This window comes from Fusarium flagelliforme (genome assembly GCF_020744385.1).
Source record: "Fusarium flagelliforme strain FIESC 12 MPI-CAGE-AA-0113 chromosome Unknown B0J16scaffold_6, whole genome shotgun sequence".
Taxonomy (NCBI): Eukaryota; Fungi; Ascomycota; class Sordariomycetes; order Hypocreales; family Nectriaceae; genus Fusarium; species Fusarium flagelliforme.
In genome coordinates this window covers 1,703,092-1,725,569 of record NW_025763508.1, presented here as the reverse complement: position 1 = coordinate 1,725,569, position 22,478 = coordinate 1,703,092, and the positions used below count along the sequence as shown (strand labels likewise).

General features: G+C 48.2%; 7 protein-coding genes and 1 non-coding gene across 8 annotated transcripts; 5 read left to right on the top strand and 3 right to left on the bottom strand.

The window, feature by feature from the left end:
* Window positions 1-72: 72 nt before the first annotated feature.
* On the top strand, window positions 73-1,521 carry B0J16DRAFT_347201 (GPR1/FUN34/yaaH family-domain-containing protein). Its single transcript, XM_046128542.1, has 5 exons — window positions 73-404; window positions 456-545; window positions 600-826; window positions 882-1,066; window positions 1,120-1,521. Exons 1-5 carry the CDS (start codon window positions 187-189, stop codon window positions 1,273-1,275), a joined length of 876 nt encoding a protein of 291 aa, XP_045980140.1. The 5' UTR covers window positions 73-186; the 3' UTR covers window positions 1,276-1,521.
* Window positions 1,522-3,317: 1,796 nt separating this feature from the next.
* Window positions 3,318-8,229, bottom strand: B0J16DRAFT_357441 (RNA dependent RNA polymerase-domain-containing protein; the record flags this gene model as incomplete). Its single annotated transcript, XM_046129541.1, has 5 exons — window positions 3,318-3,431; window positions 3,701-3,705; window positions 4,342-4,844; window positions 4,894-5,214; window positions 5,267-8,229. 5 exons carry the CDS (start codon window positions 8,227-8,229, stop codon window positions 3,318-3,320), a joined length of 3,906 nt encoding a protein of 1,301 aa, XP_045980139.1.
* Window positions 8,230-9,046: 817 nt separating this feature from the next.
* B0J16DRAFT_347194 (Alpha/Beta hydrolase protein) lies at window positions 9,047-10,906 on the top strand. Its single transcript, XM_046128541.1, has one exon. It carries the CDS (start codon window positions 9,207-9,209, stop codon window positions 10,809-10,811), a length of 1,605 nt encoding a protein of 534 aa, XP_045980138.1. The 5' UTR covers window positions 9,047-9,206; the 3' UTR covers window positions 10,812-10,906.
* Window positions 10,907-11,057: 151 nt separating this feature from the next.
* B0J16DRAFT_t257 lies at window positions 11,058-11,139 on the top strand. The gene has a single exon. It is a non-coding gene; the product is annotated as a tRNA-Ser (tRNA).
* A 171-nt stretch (window positions 11,140-11,310) lies between these two features.
* B0J16DRAFT_374577 (uncharacterized protein) lies at window positions 11,311-12,534 on the bottom strand (the record flags this gene model as incomplete). The annotated part of the gene is made up of 1 exon (XM_046130613.1): window positions 11,311-12,534. Exon 1 carries the CDS (start codon window positions 12,478-12,480, stop codon window positions 11,311-11,313), a length of 1,170 nt encoding a protein of 389 aa, XP_045980137.1. The 5' UTR covers window positions 12,481-12,534.
* A 2,639-nt stretch (window positions 12,535-15,173) lies between these two features.
* B0J16DRAFT_402940 (cytochrome P450) lies at window positions 15,174-16,786 on the top strand (the record flags this gene model as incomplete). The annotated part of the gene is made up of 2 exons (XM_046132690.1): window positions 15,174-15,871; window positions 15,925-16,786. 2 exons carry the CDS (start codon window positions 15,174-15,176, stop codon window positions 16,784-16,786), a joined length of 1,560 nt encoding a protein of 519 aa, XP_045980136.1.
* A 360-nt stretch (window positions 16,787-17,146) lies between these two features.
* B0J16DRAFT_364229 (uncharacterized protein) lies at window positions 17,147-18,655 on the top strand. The gene is made up of 4 exons (XM_046129925.1): window positions 17,147-17,910; window positions 17,958-18,153; window positions 18,206-18,319; window positions 18,369-18,655. The coding sequence occupies exons 1-4, from the start codon at window positions 17,374-17,376 to the stop codon at window positions 18,509-18,511; spliced, it is 990 nt and encodes a 329-aa protein (XP_045980135.1). The 5' UTR covers window positions 17,147-17,373; the 3' UTR covers window positions 18,512-18,655.
* A 21-nt stretch (window positions 18,656-18,676) lies between these two features.
* Window positions 18,677-21,444, bottom strand: B0J16DRAFT_364228 (ankyrin repeat-containing domain protein). Its single transcript, XM_046129924.1, has 2 exons — window positions 20,868-21,444; window positions 18,677-20,815 (listed from the first exon to the last, which is right to left on the bottom strand). The coding sequence occupies exons 1-2, from the start codon at window positions 21,080-21,082 to the stop codon at window positions 18,859-18,861; spliced, it is 2,172 nt and encodes a 723-aa protein (XP_045980134.1). The 5' UTR covers window positions 21,083-21,444; the 3' UTR covers window positions 18,677-18,858.
* Window positions 21,445-22,478: the final 1,034 nt, after the last annotated feature.

Here is a 22,478-nt window from a genome sequence, read left to right as displayed (position 1 = left end):
CTTAATCTCTAAGCTTATGTATTGGGTAGAATAACTATATAGGAGAAGCCATGGCCTGATTATCTGTCCCTGTTCCATGTCCATCTAACCAAGCACTGACTTGCCTCACTCAACCTTCTTTCTATTATACCAAGATACCCCTTTGCTCTCTGTTCTATCCCCTCGATCACCCTGGACGAAATCACAATGGCCGCTACCACCGAGCACAGCGAGCAATTCAGCGAGAAGCACGATGGTCTCAACGGTAACTTCGACCCCGAGGCTCAACGTCTTGAAGCATTGAGTCAGTTTAGAACAGCCCAGAGTGTTCAGATGAGCCCTGAGTTGTTTGAGAAGTTGTACCTTTCGCCCATGAACAAGGTAAAAGGTGAACTTCGACAGACCTTTGCCAACCCAACACCTATGTACGATACCTCCTACTGCTAAATAGTGATATCTTGCTAATAAGTCTCTAGTGCTCTTGTTGGCTTCCTTCTTGCCTTCACGCCCCTGACTTGCGATCTTATGGGCTGGCGAGGTGCTGGCGGCAGTGGTGCTGCTTCCAAGTAAGTTCTTAACTGTTATCCCTTCCTCGTGAAATCATCTAACATGGTTCTCAGCGCTGTTTACATGTTCATGGGCGGTCTTCTCATGATCATCGGCGGTGTCCTTGAATGGGTCCTCGGCAACAGCTATCCAGCCTGCGTCTTCTGTTCCTTCGGCGGTTTCTGGTTCTCTTATGGTGGCAGTCTCATTCCCGCCTTTGCTGCCTACGCCTCTTATGCTCCCCCCGGTGCCGAATCTGCCTCTGAAGGTCTTGCCACTCAAGGATTCAATGCTAGTTTTGGTAAGTAACTAGATATTTACGACGGAAAGGAAGAACTTGGCTAATATGTCTATAGCATTCTGGCTACTCTTCATGGGTGTTCTATCCTTCATCTTCTTCCTCTGCGCCCTCCGAACAAACATTGTCTTTGTCATGATCTTCTTCAGCTTGACATTCTGCTTCTTTCTCATCACTGCTGCTTTCTGGGCTCTTGCTGAGGACTTTACCGGCAACGCGTTGCTCGCACAGAAGCTTCTCAAGGTAAGCCTCCCCTCCCTTCCCACTATTTGAGTAGACAACTAACTCTGTAAAAGGCTGGTGGTGCTTTCGGATTCGTCACATGCATGTCAGGCTGGTACATCCTCATCGCAGTTCTCTTCGCCATCGTTGACTTTCCCATTCAAATCCCCGTTGGCGACTTGTCTACCGTCATTAAGGGCCACAGCGAGAGGAAGGCTCGTCGCGCATAATCCGATGAAGCAATGGGGAAAGGGGGATGGAAGGATAAAACAATAAGATTGATTGAGCATCTCCTTAATGGCGTTGGTCACGGCGTTGAGTTTGTCAACAATTGAATATGGGTGGCTTCTGGTCTGATGTTTTATTCTTAGGTATCGAACTTCACTTAGCTATTAGTTTATTGGCAGGGATTTTGAAGTCCACAGGCAAAATATACCATGATTTCTTCAATATAATTACGCAACTATCTGGGAAAGTTCCTCGTCAACAGTACTGAGGCTTATTTGGAATCGTGTCTTTGACTGGGTCGTCCATTAAGGTTAATGCGGTGAGGCGGGCAGGCTTTCACGCGGACATTCAGCAGATGACCAGTCAAAGGTCCCTAGCAGATAAGTAACACAAGAAACGCCCTCTGAGGCTTAGACTGCCAAGATAAAGGAGTCTAAAAGCCAGTTTAAGCTTATAGAAGGTACTAAATCAAATTATTTCATCTCTTAGGTATCATTTTTAGCCAAGACGAACAGCAGCTGCCCCATGTTTTTATGTTTGGCAGTGCACGGCAGGCGCATCCTTCTCCAATCTCCAACCTGATGCAGCGCTGGCAGTTATCCACGCTGCCTGCCGATTGGAAGGTTTAGTTTAGGCTACTATAATAAAGTAACCTAAGTGCTAGTCTAAACTAACATAAAGTGACCAAATTATTTCGTCTCTTACGCTCGGGCGCCAACTTATGATACCTTGAGGCAGCTGCTGTGCAACCGACCTTCACTCTTCACTTCACCGGGCACTTCCTCCAACTTCAGTTCATCAACTTCCAAGACCATCAATACTTTGCATCGCTCACTGCTACTCACTCTTTCATCGCAATTCTGTGCTTAATTTCCCCATTTGCTTCTACCCCTCCTTCATGATCACAGGATACCGATAAGCTCATGGCCCACAGCTATCATGACTGCTCTCAACCTCGATAGCGGAGCCCAAGCTCCCACCGCCTACCAACAACACATTTCCTCATCAATACAGACGATAGAAGCTCCTATCAAATTTGACATTCCTGAAGACTGCCGGACTTTCTCGCCCTTTGCCCGCCTGCCGCCGGAGATACGAGCCCAGATATGGCAGAGTACACTGGACACCCCGGGAATGCACTTCCTCAAGATCGAGATCGAGACCGAGACCGAGACCGGAACCTCATCAACAGGCACTGGACGGTGGTGGATGAAGGAGTTGCTGCCGAATCTTTTCTCTATATCCACTGATGAAGAGGACCAAGCTGACCCTATGGCCGGAGTAAAGAAAGAGAAGCTGCCGACACAGAAGGCTACACTGCAGCCTCTTTACCCCACCCAAACCGCCGATATCTCTTACTATATCAGCTTGTATAAGCAACTGGCCAAACTGACGGTCACGTGCAACGAATCTGCTTCTATAGCAATAAGTCTAGTAAACCGACCAACGGTCTTTCGCTTGACATCTGGAAGACTCGTGAGCCTCAGCCGATCAGATGTTATCTACCTAGAATACCTCCCTCCCGATTGCTACGAGGGAGAGATACGCTTCACTAGGGCCCTGGATTGCCCGGGGCTGGAACAGATCCGAAAGGTTGCAATGAGATATTGTCACAAATGGTCCCAAGGAAAAGCGCAACGACGATGCCCCAATTGTGGCCAGCTTCACGATATACCCGACGGCAGCCTCGCATCCTATCCAAAACACCTGTACCAGTTCCTGGCGCAGTATCTTCCTAACCTGGAAGAATTCTACTTTGTTGACTATTTGATCCTACCAAAGTCTCCCAGCGTGGCAGCAGGAACGTCCAGATCCAGCTTCGAGGGCGGGAACAGGAGCTTTTTCGAGGTGGACGAGCAAAGCTGGAAGATTAGCTCTCGTGTGCTTGAATGCAAATCTTGGCTGCAAGGACAATTTATCAAATATACCAAAGCGAGTAAACTCAGCAAGCACAAGAACCCGGAAAGGGTCAAGTTTGGCGTTTTGGCATGCCAGTGGCGCGTTGAGCCTCCCGTGGCACCAAAACGAGCACCTGTGACGCCAGTTAAGAAGGGGAGAAACAAGAGAGCTCATAGCGAGGAGCACTCCTTTTTCTCAAGAGCCCGGGGACCAATTTCCCCGGTCGCATATCTGCCGTATGAAGCAACCGTTCATTATCCTTTCGTCTTCAATGCGTGTGGCAGCAACAGATACCAATTCACCTTTTCAATGACCTTATGAGGAATGCGAGCATTGGGCGGGAGTTTGGTATTGCCGTCAAAAAGATTAGAATAGTTTTAGAGAATACACCTATGAATTGCCTATGACTTAGGTCGCCATAATAAAGTAGCCTAAGTGCTAGTCTAAGCTGACATAAAGTGACCAAATCATTTCGTCTCTTATGCTTTCGGGGCCACATACACGACATTTGACATCTACTGCCATCACCTGTTCTAGAAAACATAGAGTTTTAACTTATCAATTGCATGGGTTGTTGTGCAACTAAAAAGAATATTCGTTTGATCTTTTTATTTTATTTACGTACACGATATATATATTCTATCTTGGTAAAATTCTCTTCATGTTTGCTCCTCTGGGTAACTATAAGCTGCGTCCCTGCGTCATTATCGGCAAGTCCCTGGTTGTGATTGTGCAATTGAGCGAGCTTGTCATTAATCTTGGGAGGGAAGGAGGTTTAGCAGAAACTACCAGTGGCTGCATATCTTCACCAAAGAAAAGTCGTCAACAACTACTGCGGCGCCCTTCCGTCCGGATCCTACCGCGGATAATAGCCTATTGCCATTTTCGATAGCCTCTCAGAAGGCAGACAAGTTGGCCATGTCTAAGAAAAACAGTATCCTGGCCGCATGTTAAATTGGAAGATGCATTGTTTTCAAACACTGACCCTTTGTCATAACATCCTACCATTTGTTATTCATTATCATCACCAAGATACATACCCTCCCTCCACTTAACGTGTACACATTGCCGTCGAACCTCAAATCGTACGATATGACAACCTCAGCAGCTCTCAGATCTTGCAGCTACAAACCAACTGAACTCAAATCATCGTATCGGAAGCGTCATACTCCTGCCGCCTCGTCCACCCCTACCACGACCTCCACCACGCCCGACGCCTAAAAAGCCTCCCCCAGCTTCGGACTCCATCTTCCGGGCTAGGTTGTTGAGCTCCTTAATCAGACAACACGCTGCCACGACTCGGAAGCTCTCTAGGTCTTCTGTGCCACGGTGCAGAAGTGGTGCATTTTCTCGCTTGATACAGGCGACAGCCACACACGCCCAACATAATTCGACAACGTCTTCTCTCCACCGAGAAGTAGCTGCATCCGCTTCGGTGGTGGTGCTAAGGGTCTCTGCTCTATCTCCTACGCCTCGGTCGCGGATTTGTTTGACAATCCACGTCATGATACGGTCGATCTCTTCTTTCAGCTTGATGGACGAGTCGTTTTGGCGACGGGTTTGGGCACCTCTCTTGTTGAGGATGAAACCGCAAAATACTTCGACCTCTGTCAATGGTGCACGAGCATTCTCGGAGAACTGCCACATTTTGGCCAAAATGGACGAATCATACCTACGTCCAGTTAGCACGGGAACTGATAAAAGTTAGTGATGCAACTTACAAGCCGCGGATCTTCCAAGCCTCTTCAGATCTACGAGTCCAGTCAACATCGAGTTCATACTTGTCAACCTCGTTTTGAACAATTATCAATAGCTGATCCCATACCGACGGTCCAGCAGTGTTGATACGGCGATGGATGTCCTCGTCCCAGATCTTCTCTTCGTCAACTTGTCGGTATAGACGACCTAGGATCTTCTCGGATAGATAGTACTTGTATTTGGTGCGGGCCATAGGATCATCAGCGTTATCGATATCACTGACTTCTCCAATATGCGCCAACTGTCCCTTGTCATACAACTCCAGAGGCGGTGCTAGTGCGAGGCTTCAGGGCATGTTATTATGAGTGTCTTCAATGATGGGTTGGGTCAACTTACAAGTCGGGTCGAAAACGTGGGGGTTTTGGCAAGTCTTTGAGATTGGCGGGAATGCCCGTTTTGGAAAAGTCGACCGCAGTGGAATGCAGTCCTGCCAATGTTATGCATTCTAGGTGAAGAGTTCCCTCATCGTGACGGTCAGCCAGCATGACGTGCCTAGTCGCAATCATGCCCAGAATATCGGTCCGCATGAAGTTGATAAAAAAGTCGGCAATATCTTGAGCATTTACCGGACGGTCCAGAGGCTGAGGGGTAACTCTGGGATAATCTGCTGGTGAGAAGCATCTGTAAGGCTTTGCTTCGGGATCCCATATGACGTTGTAAAGATCCCCATCCAGGTCTCCTCCACTCAACATGCTTGGCAAGTCACGCTCTCCTTTCTGACTGAAGATAACGCAGTTCTGAAGACTTCGTAAGGGATGACCCTGCGGCGGAGTGACTTGTTTGGCAAGCTGTATATCACCAGGATGGAGTGCAGGCGATCGAGTGACTATTACCTCGCCATCTTTCAGCGTTGACTTGACGCCCCGGCCGTTTCTTCTGCCATAGCTTTTGTCGTACGTAACATAGACCTCTCCCTCGTTGAGAAACCCCGTCTCATCCATGATTCCGAAAAGCGTCACTCCATGATCAACAGGAATACGTGCCTTATGCTTTAGCAACCGCAATTCCCGGAGAACAACATGCTCAACAGCGGCCTTGAGAAACTTGTCACGGCGGTAGTCAATGCCAATTGCGTCGAATTCCTTGACCAACTTGGGAAGACCCATGTTGACACCGATCGCATGGTGCTCCAAGAAGGCGCTCGTGTTGATTGCATCAGCCGTGACGTTGCGCAAGATATTGAGTGCTTTGTTCTGGAGCTTGAAGAACCATTCATCTTTCGTACCCATGTCTTCCAGGATTTTGATCATTGGACGATTAAGGACGAGTCGTAGTGGTTTAGATGCAGCGTCACAGATGCCGAGTTCCGCTATGTCTCGGCTCGGAAACTTCATCATAGATTCCCTTCGAATGCAGAACACCTTGCCCTTAAGTCTGGTGTCCAACGACAGCATACCCTTGCAACCGCCCCATCGAATCTGGAGACATGTAGGTGCTGCAGCCTTCATAGACATATATGGCCAAACTTCCTCCAGCGCGTCTCGGGAAATTGTTCCAACTCCGTCGCTAAAAACACGGGATCCATCTGCAGACTTCACATCATGGATGAACCGGTAAGCGATATCAGTTTCAAAGATAGGCACTGCGTATGGGGTTTCTGAGAAAGCTTGTCCAATACGTGCTGCACATTTTGCCGGGACTCGAATGTCTTCAAAGTCTCCAAGAGCCTTCAGGATCGCTTCTGGGGTTTGTATTTTGAAGTCTTCATCGGTGAAGGGTGCTGAAAACCAAGCCGAGTGAGAACGGAGGGACGAATGAGAAAATCCGAGAAAGTGATACTTCCGACCCACGATTTGGATACCTTCATCCATGATGCGGCGAAATTGGGAGTAGATTGGCTCGTTATCAATCTTGGGATGAAAACTCAGGTTCTGGCCATCTTCGTCGCAAAAAACGACACGAAGGAAATAATCATTGTTGGCGGAATACTTGCGCAGCACTCTGTTTTTACTGTCCGCGTCTGGTCCCGTGAGAAGTACACGTGTGGGTGTAACAAGAGCTTTGAAGATCCAAATGTGTTGTGCTGGCAATTTGCTGCCGTAGACGCGGTCTCTCTCTGGAGTGTCTCGACGAGCTTCGTATTCGGCGTCCATGATCTCAGCCATGATACTAACCACGTCCAACTCTCTGGGGTCTGTACCAGGACAAGGGTAAGGGAGTGACTGAAAGAGCTTTTTCATCGCATCTGTTGTTACAGCAGGCGCAACTTGCTTGTCTTTGGCATCCTGTATGACTGCCTCCAAGACACCGAGAAGCTTTATGCCACTGGCAGGGTTGATATAGTTATTCCAAACAAGAGCTTGAACCTGGAATAAGAGAGCGAAATGCACACCGGATGCGAGAAGCCTCTTAGCCTTCTCTGTAAATATTGGTTTTCCGAGAAAATGATTGTTCTCTGGTGGCATGGCATTCCATACCTCGGACGGCAAAGCATGATTAGTGATGGCAAGGGCATCTTTGTTCTTCAGTGATCCCAAGACCTCGTCAAATGAAGTGATATCGTAGAGATAAATGCGGTAGACTAGACAAGATGAAGAGTATTCGCGAGGCAAGCCCCAAGTGGACAGGCCTTGAACTCGACTCCATCCAGGAGTCGAATGCTCCTCCGAGGACAGGCGACGTATGTACATTTTCGGTGGCTCCGTTAAGACCAATGTAAGGGACGAATCACTGCGATTAGCGATAAGATCCTGAATGGTCTCATTGTGGAAATCCATGCGGTTTCCGTGCGCAACCTGAACCGTTAGCCACTGGGACGTGAATTTTCCGGTGACACCCCTCGGAAGAACCAGTTTGTTGTGGTCAACAAACGTGAGAATGTCATTTTCACCCCAGAAGGTATTGCCACCACACTTGACGTCCGCGATGTTGAAGGCTTTGGCCGGCGCATTACGATCTTTCTTAGTCGCAGAAGCAGTCTCCTTTTTCTTCTTTTCGCGTTCATATTTAAAATGTGCAATAGCGTGCTTGTCCATGGGCTTCTGGCTTTGCTCCACGAATACAGGAGTCCTGAGAATGTAAAGTCGTGGAGTATCTCTTGGTCTTGAATTGGGTCTAAAAGGAAAGTTTGGATTCATATTCTCTTTGCCGTATTCGTCGGGGCGTCGATGCTTGCCATGTCTCTCAAGGAATGCAGAGCCATCTCCTACATTGAGAAACCTGATCCATGCTCGAGGTCTTCCTCTAGGCTTGTCGCACCAGAAGTCTGTAATATTCAAAACGTTCATGAAAGGGAGAAGTTCTTGTTTGAAGCTTTCTTCCGACAGGTCCTGGGGGACATTTCGGTAAAGGATTTCCATTGTTGAGGGGGGTCAACGACAGGGCGGAGAAGATTCATGGATTCGTCCTCGGCAGGTACTCAGAGCAGCAGTCAACAGCGGAAGGGACGTTGCAACATCTGAATTTCGTCAGTATGAATGATATGTCTTTATCACTTTTGAAGCGCACGTGTTTCTGCAGTTCCACTGCATATCGCGGAACAAAAAGAGAGGCGGTAAGTTTGAGAATCTCTTCCTACTATGGCCTGCCAAGCAGGAGGATTCCTGGCTGCGATATTTCGCTATGTATAATTAATTGGCTGTGAGCGGTCTTCATGCGGGAGGCCGACTGCTGTGAGATGATTGGGTATGTACTGTTGCGAAGGAAAAGACCGGTTGACTTTCAAGAAAGACTGCGGAGGAAAGAATACGAGCTGGAAAGAGGCATTAAAGAAAACGGAGAATGACAAACAGCCAGCCTGTTTTAAAGGCAGTTGCAGTGCAACGGGAAGCTCAATCACCACTACACCTGCACTGCACTACACTGCACTGTCACTCACAATCGCAAGGGTGTTATTCACTGCGCACTGTGCATACTAATACTCCCATGATTTCCCAGTACTGTCTTCCGTTACCTTTACAGCATTTACACTGTCGGAATTTGGTTTAGTGCCAGGCGAGCCGCAATGGGGTCGAGACCCTTCTTGCTCAAGTCGCTCGCTCCTGCCCCGGTAGCTGGTCCTCGGTGTGGACCCTTGATTTCGGTGACCGTTTCGGTGTGCGTCGGTGAGTGGCGGGGTAAATGTTTACACCCCGAGCCCACCTCCGTGAGCTCCCGCATTTCTACGTTCCCGATTCTATCTGCCGAGCCGATGACTTTCACGGCCGAATCCCGCTCCACCTACCATCATGTAAATCGTTCTTCCGGAAGCCCTGAGGGTGTTTTATAACAACTGAAATACCACTCATTGAGCTTCTTTGTTCTCAATTCAAGCTACCAATTCGCATCACCAGCCATCATGTCTCCTCCTGGTTCCCTTTACGTCACGATGCAGCCCAAGCCTGGGCTGCCCCTAGACCAATTCCACGAATGGTATAACAACGAGCACGGCCCAACCCGTCTGCGCATTCCCCAGATCTTCGCCAACGGTCTTCGATATAAAGCGACTGATGGCCAGGAGCCTGAGTACCTTGCCTCGTACGATGTGACGGATATGTCACTGCTCGAAACCGAGACGTACCTCACACTGCGCGCAAACCGATCTCCTCGAGAAGCCGAGACGATTGGACAAGTCGACGTCAAGCGATATTTCTGGGACTTGGTTCACACCAACGCATCATCGCAGTTTACGCCATACGAAAAGCTGTCAGACGAACAGGCCGAAGGTCACCAGCTTACTGCCGTCACGATTGACCTGAACGACGCTGAGGGAGCTGAAGAGGGCTATCAAAAGTGGTTAGTCGAGGAGCACATCCCCATGTTAGCCAAAATCCCAGGATGGTTGCGCTCTCGAGTCTTCAAGACTTCGTATCTTGAGGGACAGGCCAAGATAACCTTCCTTGCGCTTCATGAATATGCTAAGGAGAATGGCCAAGGTGGAGAGGCGCATAAGGCGTCCATGGACACTCCTTGGCGCACCGAAGTCTTTGACAAGTTTGTCGCTTCTAAAGGACGACGAACATACTCGCTGTTCTATGTCTTTGGTCCAGCTCCTCGGGAGCTCCATTCCCTATCAAAGCTTCCATCCACGGCCGCTTTTACCTCGCCCGATTCCAGGCAGTCAACGACACCTGGTCCCAACGCTGCTATTGACTCATTCATTACAACCTCCGATTCTTTGGACATCCCCTTCCGCTTGGAGGGCAACGCCGATCCCAAGGCTCCCACCGTTGCATTCTGCAATTCACTTTTGACTTCATTGCACATGTGGGATCCCTTCGTGGAAATCCTCAAGCGCGAGCGCCCTGATCTCCGTATTCTGCGATATGATACCCGCGGCCGACATGCCGTACCTCAACCTCCCGTTGCCGCCACCATTGACCAATTAGCCGATGACCTGAAGACCGTGCTCGATGCTTTCCGTATCACAAAACTTCACACACTTATCGGTGTTTCGATGGGTGGTGTTACTACCCTCAACTTCGCCATCAAGTATCCTGAGCATCTCCAGCAGTTCATCGCTTGCGATTTCAACCCCACATCAAGCGAAGCAAACACGCAGGCCTGGAAGGACCGCACAGCTATGGCTGAGGAAGACGGCGGTAAGGGAATTAATAAGCTTGCTGAACAGACCGTGCAGCGTTGGTTCCACCCCTCTACCAATGCCGAGACTGTCAAGTGGATGGTTGATATGGTGGCCGCCAACGATGTTGAGGGCTTCAAGTACAGCAACACAGCTCTGTGGAACTATGATCTCAAGCCCAAGATGGGCGGTTGCAAGGTCCGCGGCTTGTTCGTGGCTGGAGAGGAGGATGCGAAGGGTGCTCTTCCCAAGGCTATGGATGCGAGCAGAGGACTCCTTGGTGATAAGGGGGCTGAATTGAAGCTCGTTCCTCAAACCGGTCACTTGCCCATGTCTGAGAACGCTCAGGCTTTCTGGGAGGCTATTAAAGAATTTTTGTGATCCAAAATAGTGGCATAGGGAACTCAGGAAATCAATAAAATATACATTTCAGACCATTAGCATTGGAGAAATTCATTTGCTAGGCGAAACTACAGTGTCGCTGCCGGACAGCTTCAAGTGTTAAGAGGACCTAAAAGGATTGTCTAAATTATTCCATCTCTTAGGCTCTAGCGCGCAGGGCCTGGCAATCCATTACTTTTTGCTACTTGAGGCTTTCCAAACTCAGCTTCTTTCATCCAATGAGAAGGCGCAGTGGCGGAGTGGTCTAACGCGATAGACTAGAAATCTATTCTCTTCGGAGGCGTCTGTTCGAATCAGGCCTGCGTCGTTGGTTTTTTTTATGTTCTTCAGACAATCGCAATTCTTCACTACCTAGATGATAAATTTCAAATTCTTCTGTCTTGACTTTTTCATTGTTTCGTCTGAGTTTGGGGATGAGGATGCCTCGCTTTTTTTTTTTTTTTTTTTTTTTTTTTTTTTTTAGCTACCCCGATTGTGCTTAGTATACCCCCATCATGGTGAGCTCCTCAAGCATGCCTTTGGTGATTCTGTTCAACTCCAACAACTTACTGGGCCGTGTGGTCCAGCCATCTTCAACAGCGCCGAGTTCGGAGTTCAGCATATCCTTGTACCGCTGAGATGACACCAAGCCCGTCCAAGCACTCTTGCTCGACCAGGGGCTAGGAAATCCGATGAGGAGATTGAGCTGAGTAACAACATGACGAAGCAACTCAGAGAAGAGAACAAATTGGGTCGATGGCTCAAGCAGCGGCACGTCGGCAAACGACATGGAGGCTGCATCCATCAGATCGCGGTGTGTCTCTTGTATAGTGTTTAGATTCATCTTGAGAATAAACTCAAGATGCTGGATGAGCTGCACGTAGCACGATATGATGAGGAACATGGTTGGTGAGTCGAAAACTGGAGGAAGCTGGGGAGTAGCGCTTCCAGTTCTCGATGTAGGCGACGCAGCACCTGATGAGAGAGAAGGCAATGGCGATACAGGAGATGATGGCGCATCTGCTGCAAGGGCCTTGATTGCCTTGTGTGTATACGGCTGCCGACCGTAGCACGAAACTGTGCGTGTGCCGAGTTGTCGATGTAGTGATTTCAACACGACTAGAAATTCTTGTGCCGTTCTCAATACCATTTGTACATTCTCATATCCGTTCATGGTATTACGGACTTTGCAGATAAAGTCGCTCATATCGAAATTACTCTTAAACTGCGCAGTAAACTCCCTCCCCCGATGAATCTCGGCATTCAGCTTGGACAAGGTCTCAAACAAATGCTCGCCGGGCCTAATAACCGGCTGCTCAATATCTGATGCATCAAGGCTCTGCACAGCAGGCCATGCCTCCATGGGAAAAGGTAGACCTTCCGGCGCATATCCGCAGAAGGGGTCAAGATTCCACGCTGAGTCGTCTAGCAGGCCTTGGATAAATTGCATGCCATCATCCGCGGGCTCATGAACAACAACTTGCAAGTCTTTCTTAGGGGGACGTCCGACGCGACGCTGCAGACCGGGCTGACAGGTGAGGTTGAGACGGGAGCAGCGGGCGCATGAAACGACTGGGCCAACAGGGCGCGAGCACCGAAGTTTTTGACGCCGGCAGCGCTCGCAGGCTGAGCGGACTTGATTTGGGTGAGTTGAAGGGGCTGTATGCATCTTGACTCTTGTGCTTAATGAGTATGTCTATATGTTTGTTTGACGTCAGGTAAGAATGAGAGAGACGGAGTGGTTGGGTGTTCTGCGGGGCCCCGTTCGGAGGCTTTTATGGGTCGTTTTTATCGGAGGCTTTTTGGACGGGGCCGTGCGGCGATGCGGACAGACGGGATGGGTACGGGAATATTAATTATGGATCCCTTACCGGTGACGGGCCTGGGTGTTTATTTCAGTACCAGCAACTGTTGACGCTGTCGATCTTGACAATGCACGTCTTAGGGTACCTGGTGTAAGTGATACGCATCTTGGAGATTCGCCAACAGTCTTTTCCCAACAGTCATAGATGTGGACGGCTGAACCAGGAGCGGCCAGTCAGCTGAACCTTTCGGAAAGCTGGCAAGGAATATCAAGATACGCACCAAAAGCCCAACGTAAAACTCTTCTGACCGCCTTCGCAAACAGTTTACCTACTCATTAATATTGTAGGATCCGGACGGAAGGGCGCCGCAGTAGTTGTTGACGACTTTTCTGGTGAAGATATGCAGCCACTGGTAGTTTCTGCTCAATTGATGCTATGTACAATTCACACGAGTAACTGAGTTCGTTTCTTGTCCGATTCGATATCTCGAGATACGGCCGTGAGAAAACAGAACAAATTCAGACCGTCCACACCACCTAGTGGGAGCCAAGCTTATCACATTACCAAATACCAGGCTCTAATATCCAGGTCATTCCAGGCTTAAATCATCCTACGAACTTACTTACTCCTGCCTGCGTCTGCCCTGAACTCGTTGACTGTGGCCCATGGCAGTATGTCTTCGACTCCGCTCGACTGAACAAACTACAATCCAACATTACCGTATCTTCTTACCGAAAATACTGACTAACTAACACCAAGGCTCAGTTGCCAAACTATTTCTCTAGATCGTCACCCCGCTATATCGTGCTTCCCCGACTATGATCGGGTCCACATATCAAAACAGCGTCCTTGGCGGTTTTGATATGTTACCTCGCTAAGTTAAGTGATCTGCTGTCGGCGAAGACATATCCAATAAGAGTAAATCCACGTTCCAGGCATGTGGGAAATAGCTTCAGTATGAACAAGGCTGGCTTCCTTTAGCAGTGGGGGACCTGGACTAGTTACACAAGGATGGCGCCGTTGAGGAGACGCCACGGCTGTTGGCTGGCTATCTCCGACGAGTTGTCTGCATCGAAATGCTTCTGATACGTTGGTTTACGGGTCCCACATGGTTTAATGTTTGCCACTGAATTGAATAGCGTTAGCAATTACTGACTCGGTGAGCTGAGGCTGTGGTTGTGGTGTTTAGTTACTATGGGAGTGGTGATTAAGCGTAACTTGACATGTATAAGCGAAGTCACGATCAACCAAGAATACGGATATACAATTTCATATCAGTCTGTTCTAATAATTGTTATCAATGGTGTATTTACTAGGGGCCGTGCGTTCCTGGTGCAGGACAATACGTTACAACAACCGACGTTGAACCAACAACTCACTAACACTAACACTAACACTTACTTGGCAATACAACATCCAAGTACTGACCTCGGTGAACAATACCTTAAAATGCAATTTCATATATGCAATGCAATGCGGTTTGCACAATATCTTGGCCTAGATCTTAAAGACTTGCATGCAAAATGCGTGGTCCAATCAGGGAGGTCAGGGTGAGGCTCTGTAAGCGAATATTTGAACCAACATATCTGGTCTGTAAGCAAACATCGTTACGCAAAACGTTAAACAAGATGATCTTCAACTTGTGAGCGTTGGTGGAGTATGTCTTCATAATACGATTTAGAGTCTTTCTTTGTTCATGAGAAAGAAAGGTTATTGGAATGGGACATGATATGATATAACAAGCTTTGCTTACTCTCTCTATCAAGTTAATAAAACTAATTCCTCGGTCCTTCTCAAACTCTGTGATACTTGAGACCTTCTCATGACCTTCCGTATGAGACATTCCTACTGCAGTTTGCACTTTGCTCGGCTTCATCGATTGCCCGTTTTAGACCGAGTACGCCACCAACCTATTGTCTGCGAAATAACAGGATCTCAGCTCTGATATCACAATCTGAACAGTAGCATAATGGGCTGATTTACAAATCCTTTGTTTACTTGGTGGTTGCTTCCGAGCTATTGCGGATTCTAGACGGTGGTTCCCGAGTGAAGATATCACGATGCACACCCTCTTAGGACCCTCTGAGTAGACAACAAACTGCATATGTGATATCTCAAAAAGTTCTTGCCTTATGAGAAAGGCTCATAACGAAGCAAACATTGTAGTACAAGAGTTTTATGGAGCTCATTGGGTACTTGTGTTATCTTCTCCTCTCTTGTGACCGATTGTGGTCTCACATACGCTTCGAAGATGAGCTAGATCCATTGTGTCTTGATAGTTAGATGCAGCTTCTTTCACAAATGGTTAGAATCTCTCATCTGGGGGTCCGAAATAGCCTCGGGATGAAGATGATGAATGAGATATTGTGATGAGGCTTGCAGTCAATAACGCGAGAGTGAAAGGCCTCATAGAGACTGTCGTGGTGAAGCTGTATAAGTTGGACGAGATGACCGTTCACAATGAGATATTCATCAGACATCTCAGCTCATCTTGCCTACAATCACTCATCGGCCATATACTATTTACCAGAATCATTGACTCTCACTTCAACTCATCATGTCTTCTGTGCCCTATCATGCCCGGGCTTTTGATCCCATCTCATCATTCTCCTTCAATCTCATACCAACACTCATACTCTTCTTCCTGACACCCTTCGTCCTTCCACTCATAGCTCGCCGTCTTCTTCATTATGTTTCATCTCCAACCTCGTTCAATGAGAAAACCTTCAACAATGGAAGTCCTTCCATTTCAAACCTCCCTCGTTTATCAGGCGTAGTCCCCTGGCTAGGCCACCTCATGGGTCTAACCCTTGACAGCACTCGTTACATTAACAAGCTCATCGCATCTACTACAGCCCCCATATTCACCATCAACATCCCCTTTGCGCGCATTACAGTCTGTCATCCAAGCATGGATCGAGTGCTTTCTCGCCATGTCAATGATACTGGTCTTGCACAGGTTCTTGTCTACGTTGGGCCTCGTCTCTTCGGACTCAAGAGCGAGACTGTCAAAGCTGTGTTTGCGTATAATCCTCAACCTCTGCATAAGCAGAAGTTTGGGCATGCTGAGAATATTGTTTCCCTGAATCAACGCTCTAGCACTAATATCAGGGATCGAGTTGCTAAGATGCCTGATATTAGTGAAGTTCTGGTTGGTCGTTGGGTGTTTGAGTTGACGGTTTCTGCTACGGCGAGCGCAGTATGGGGAGTTGCTAACCCCTGGAGCATGGATCAGGAGTTCTCAGAGGAGTTCATGTAAGCCATTTCTCAACTCACCGTACATCTAGACCTATGCTAACAAGTGGAAGGAAACTTGGTGAGACATTTGATAGCCTTGGAAGACCCTTTGCCTGGCTTACTGCAAACTCAGCCTGGAACTCTCGCAAGTTCCTCCTCACCAGACTTCGCGAATTCCACATGCAGCACCGGGAGGCTCGTGTCCAGACTACAGCTCACAGCATCAACGTCGTGGCTCACAGTGATCCCGACTGGGAGACCAATTCAGATTACTACCATATCGAAATGGTCACAGCGCTGGGTCTTCTTGCGACTACCAGCACTCTCGCAGTCTGGCTTACACGTCATCTCCTTACAGATCCTGAACTGGTTCAAGTTATTCTCAAGGAAGTGCAGCAGCTTAAGATGGTTGAAAGACAAGACAAACCCCGACTGGACTTTGCCAACGTCCGCACTGAGTGCCCCTGGCTCATGGCATCTTGGTACGAATCCCTCCGCCTTCACATGACAGGCGTAGCAAGAATCGCCCGTCACGATTTCATGCTCAACGTCCCGGGCTCGGAACCCATTGCCGTACCTCAAGGCGAGATCTTCATGCTTCCAATGTGTGCATCAAACCTAGACGTCGATAACTGGGGTCCTGATGCTGCTGTCTTCAAACCCTCTCGTTTCATCAACAAAGCAGGTGAAGTTTCTGGCAACGCTGTACGCAAAGTCAGGGCTTTCGGAGTTGCAGGTAATATGTGTCCTGGGCGCGTTTTTGGAATGGATATTGTCTTTTCTGTAATTGCGACCATGTTGAGAACTTTTGATATCGAGGCTGCTCCTGGGGAGAAATTCGGAGTTCCTACACTGAGAGGAGGTTTCAATGTTGGGTTTGAGAGGTATGGAGATGATGTTAAGGTCTTGCTCAAGAGGAAGCATACTGCTTAACTTTCTCGAACTGGTATAACTTGGGAGACTAAGGATGAAGATATACGCAACACGAGTCGTTCTGGGTATAGGGATATGGGATACACGAAGTAAAAGAGTTGATTTTCATAAATACACGTGCTAGTCTTCGGTTTCCAAACATATGTTTCTCATCGCACATTGTATGTGAGCATAGAATGTGTCTCAGTTGCAACGACGGAGTTTAGTCATCCATCTCGGTGTTTCCTTATTAATAGTATTACAGTTACCCGTCATCTTTAAATCCGAATCGGTCTTGGCATGGATCTCCCGCTCGGCCCCACCCTGCATGACAAGGCCGATATGGCTGACGCCAGCCGCGATATACTGCGATACCCGCACCTCTTTTTTCTACTGTAAACCCCATCATCTCGAGCTTCATTTTAAAGTCATTTTTCGGAGTTAAATGATGGAGAGAAGTATAAATATTGTGGAATGTTTCCACTTGAGGGAACTATCCAGCAACACAATTATAATCACATTCACAATCACATTCAAAGGACTTAACAACACTTTACCATAACATTTCTTGGACTTTTTCCAGTAATATTCTTTTATACTTGATTATAATGTCTCCCCACACTGTTTCGACCACCACCAATGATCTCGTCAACGAATATGCAGACATCATCAAAGGAAAGATCATCCTCACAACCGGTGTAACACTCAATAGTCTCGGCGGCACCTTCATTCAAGAGACTGCTTCCAAATCCCCCGGTCTTCTCATCCTCGCCGGCCGCAGTGCCTCAAAGCTCCAAGATCTCGCCTCGGCTATCACCAAAGACTACCCCAATGTCAAGACTCGCAACCTCATTGTAGACCTTAGCTCTTTGGCCTCGGTACGCAAGGCTGCTGAGGAGGTCAACAGCTGGCAAGATGTGCCTAGCATTGATGTTGTTGTGAACAACGCTGGTGTTATGGCTATTCCTTACTCCAAGACTGAGGATGGGTTTGAGAAGCAGTTTGCCATCTGCCATCTTGGGCATTTTCTTCTTACGAACTTGATCATGGATAAAATCTTGGCTTCCAAGTCGCCTCGGGTTGTCAACATCTCGAGTAATGGACACAGTCTTGGCCCTGTCCGCTTTGCGGACCCTCACTTCAGTGTAAGCACTCTCCCACCCTCTAACCTGGATAATGCTAACAAACTCAGAACGGCGAGACTTACAATGACTGGTCTGCCTATGGCCAAGCCAAAACTGCCAACGTCCTCTTCTCTGTGTCCCTTGCTCAGAAGCTGGGAAGCAGGGGTCTACAGTCTTACAGCGTGCACCCAGGCCTTATCACTTCAACTGGCCTAGGAACACACCTCGACTTTGCTAGCATGGATGCTGACCTCGGCGCTTTCAGTAAGTCATCTACTTACCAACCTCTCTCGTACTGAACCTAACAATCCTGAAGTCAAAGCCCACCGTGAGAGAGGAAACTCAGAAGGCTGGAATTTTATTGCCACCGTCCCGGTCGAAGTCGGCGCAGCTACACACGTGTTTGCTGCCTTTGATCCAAACATCAAGGGTAAGAAACACAATAGTTGCGAGGAATACTCAATGCTAACTACTCGCAGCAAGCAATGGCGCTTATCTTCTGGAAGCCAGAGTCTCAGACCCTTATGTCGACACCATCAAATCTTGGGCGCGAGACCCCGTCGAAGCTGAGAAGCTTTGGAGATTGAGCGAAGAGCTTGTTGGACAGAGATTCGGGTACTAGGCGATCACGGCATTCTGTTCTGCGTTCGAGTACTGGAGGTGTTGGATTATAGACATGTAGATAATTGTAAATGACTCGTTCCTTTATGAATATTGCGTTTCACATCTGTTCACATAGTCTCTCTTACACCACAAAATACTTGGCACTAATGGGAATTCAAAGGAGGTGCTTGTACTGTTATTTGAATTGCTTCCTACACTTAGAAGTGTTGATCTATATCGGAGTACCAAATCCGTCTAACCCTGCATTTTATCCATAAACACCTGGGTATCCGACTATCCCAACGCCATGAAATCACAGCCTCTATATAAACACATAAATCGTCATCGTAAATCTCAAAACTCCATCTAATTCTGCCCTGTCGTACGGACACCCCACTCCTGCATCACCGTAGGCTCCTGCACCGCACCACCTGGCGTACCGCTTAACCACGCCCGACAAGCCTCCAAGTGCGCATACTCAGCTTCATCCTGACCCCTCAAACTCCTCATCTTCACATCCGCAACTTCGAGCACGCTTCGACCTGCCGCGTCACGAGCGTGGACATTCGCGCCGCTGTTGACGAGTTGCTTGACAGCTAGCTTGTGGCCACAGCGCACGGCAACGTGAAGTGCTGTCTCGCCTGCTCTATTGCGTGCGTTGACGTCTGCACCGGCTTCGATAAGCTCTTTGATGATTTTTAGGCCGATGATGTGGTCATCATCTTCGGGAAGTTGGGCGGCGAAGGCCATAAGAGGCGTGTTGCCTTGCAGATCATAGTGGTTTGGGTCAACGCCGGCTACTATGAGATTCTGTAGCAGTATTCGGCGAAACTCCAACTTATCGGCGCTTGAATCCGAGTATTTATTGGCCTTGTCTTTTCTTCGTTTTTGAGAGTTTGGCAAGCCGTTCTCATCCAGGCCATACTTTTGTGTGACGCTGGGTGAGCTTAGTGTGGCTGCAGCGAGACAGTGAAATCCGTTGCGGCCTTGTTTATCTTCAAATAGAGGATTCCTCTCAGCTGTATTGATGCTTTGGAGTAGTCGTGTTTCTTGTTGTATATCGTCTATATGGTAAGGGTCGGCACTCTCTTGTTGCAAAATATGAACCGGCGGGTCAATGTCCATGGTTTGGGTATACACTCTGTTGATCCCCATGGAAGGCTCAGGAGGTACTATATCGGTAGGCATCATGCCGAAGGCGTCTCTCCTCTGGAAATTCGTAGGGCCGCAAAGTTGGAACAAATGCTTCCGTAGATCCATTGAGACGTTGTTAATAAGGAGTAGATGCGAAAATGAACGGCCATAGTGATCGCGGGCGCTAAAGTCGAATCCTTTCTGAGCCAGTGCATCGAGGAGATGTCGTAGGGATTCACTTTGGAACCAGTAAGTGTGTAGAACGTGTACGAGCGTTTGGCCAGCTGTGTTCTGCGTGTTGAGGACAACCGTGCTGTGGCATAATCGGATTGCTTCAAAAAGGTCGTCCTGAAGGAACCTTGCCGCCATAAGATGGAAGACAGTGTGGTCGAATTCGTCACGTTCTTCAAAAAAGCCATCATTGACAGCAACTGAGGCAGCGTTAATTCCAAACTGCGTAGGGCCTTGTGCTGTTATCCAGGCCGGTTCTTGGAGTTCTTCGATAGGACGGCAAAAACATGCTTTTCTCATATGCTCCTCGGCGTTTTCGAAACATGTAGATTGGTTTGAAGCGACTTCATCGATACATAAGAAGTTGCTAGGCATGTAGTAAGGACCGTTGGGCAGGGAGATGGGTGCGTCGCGATCGTTGAGCCAAGAGGTCATACTTGGCTCCTCATCCGAGATGGGTGAGAGATCTGATCCTTGTCGATTTAGAGGCGCCGTATATCTCTTAATAAGTCGTTTGACTGTGTTGACATATGGACGGCCATAGTCTTCCACCAAGCTTTTAAAAGTCCCCGTCGTGCAGTCTGTCGATGTAGTCATGAACGTTGATCTCTGTAAGAAGTTCCCGAAAGTGTTTCTTCCTTCCTGCTCCTGCGTTTGAGCGGTAGATCTGTTAGGAGCATACTGCTGAGCACGGGGATACTGGTTGAAAGGCGGCACCTCGAGTGAAGCCCTTGTAAGATTTCTTATGAGATGGGGCGTTGGGACAGCATCGAGAGCTGGAACTGTCGCCGAAGCACCCGGTGTTGGGGATGAAATGGTGCCATGGCCTGAATTGGAACGGATAGGTGAGATGGACAACTCATCTAGTCGCCGCGCCATATCTTGTTCAGTTCTTGGGTGAAGCCATCGCGGTTGCTTGTTAAGCATGGCATTAAGAGTCTTGTGTGCTGAATCCATACTATGCACATAATGAGCATCAACCCAAACGCAAGGAATCGGGAATCACATACCCAGGTATAGAGTCTGGAGATTTGGCATGTACAACAGACACTATCCTTTCTAAAGGAAGTGTTGTGTAGAGATAGAGCCGGGACATTTTGCGTCGTGATGATGGATTCCATAGTGGTGGTCTGCCTGTTGTGGTGTTGTTTGAGCCGCTGGGCGAGGCGGACGAGACAGGCACTTGAAGGCCCGGCCCAAAGGGCGATGTCGCGCTATTGTTCATCGGGCAAGCTGAGTGTTTGATCGCTGCCACTTAACTAGCGACAACGATAATGGAAAAAAGGCAACGATGATGATATTGGTCAATCAAAAGATGACTTGCTAGTGCAGCCTCGTACTGTCAGAAAATAACACAAGGCTTTCATCATACAAAGTACGGGAGACACAAGCTTATAAGTCAGCTCCCTCTCGTGAAATGGTCAAGATGTTGGTCGGCCAGAGGCAGTGAAGGTGTTGTAGTGTGGTGAAAGTGCATTCGGCTGGCCCCCAGAACAGGCCGGACCAGGGAGTAAATACCTTGGCATACGGGCCATATAGAAGCGAAGAGAGCACTCAATTGTAGGCTGAGCTGACATGGAAGTTGGGAATGGTTAGGTTGTTTGCGGGCCGTTGCTGCGCCCCATGGCTCGCAGGAGGCCTGATGGTAAAAATGCCAAAACGGGTGGTTTAGTGAGACATGAGGTGCTGTAACTGGATAATCTGAGTACCTAGCCAAGTCCATAGGGAAACTTAGATGCCGCTTTCCGGTGCATTGACGTGATGTGAGTTTTTAAACTTGCAGATGGATCAATTGATCAAATCTTTGTGGCTGATGAAGCTGTCCATAGTTGTAGATTTAATCTTTGAGCTTCAAGAGCTATAGCTGTAGCTGAAGCCGTTACAGTGTCTACGATAGTGGTTTACAGCGGGGTTACAGCACCTCAACTACCCAAGCCACTGCGACCATAGGCCATTTCAACATCAGGTTGATCAACACTGAACCTCACAGTAACTACCAAAATACACCAAGAAACTAATGAAAGTAGCCTTAGAGTCTCTTCTCGTCATTATTCAATTGCATTTCGAGAAGGACTTTGGTCGTGTGCCTGTTCTCAGTGGAATGGAGACAGAGGCGCAGTTCTCATGACGGCTGTGCAACTTGTGGCTCTAGGCACAAAAGAGCCTGGTATTGCGCCACAAGGCTTTTCGGCAACACCATCATGCCAAGTTCTACGCACATAATCAATTATGCTCTCTCATTTGATAGCTGTCATTCACGAAATCACTCTCATAACCAGTTGTTCTTATAAGTGCATCCTAGCTATTGTTGCTTGGCTCGCACTTGGGTCCACTTGCTGAGACTCAAGGAGTCATGATGGTTCACTTAAACTGTGGCTATCAAGGCCGATGCAACTTCTCAAAATGCTACTCTTACTACTGCTATCACTCATGCCGAAAATAAAAGGATCTACCTTCACTAGCCACAGAGTCCAGACTTGTCATCCCGCATCCTGATTCAAAACGTCTCTCACCTGCCAAGCGCCATGTATGTCATCAACCCTTGCATATGTCGCCTTATTCGTGAAACAGCCGCGCCCAGCTGTGTCATCCGTCCCCAAATATTGATGCTCTCCCAAAAT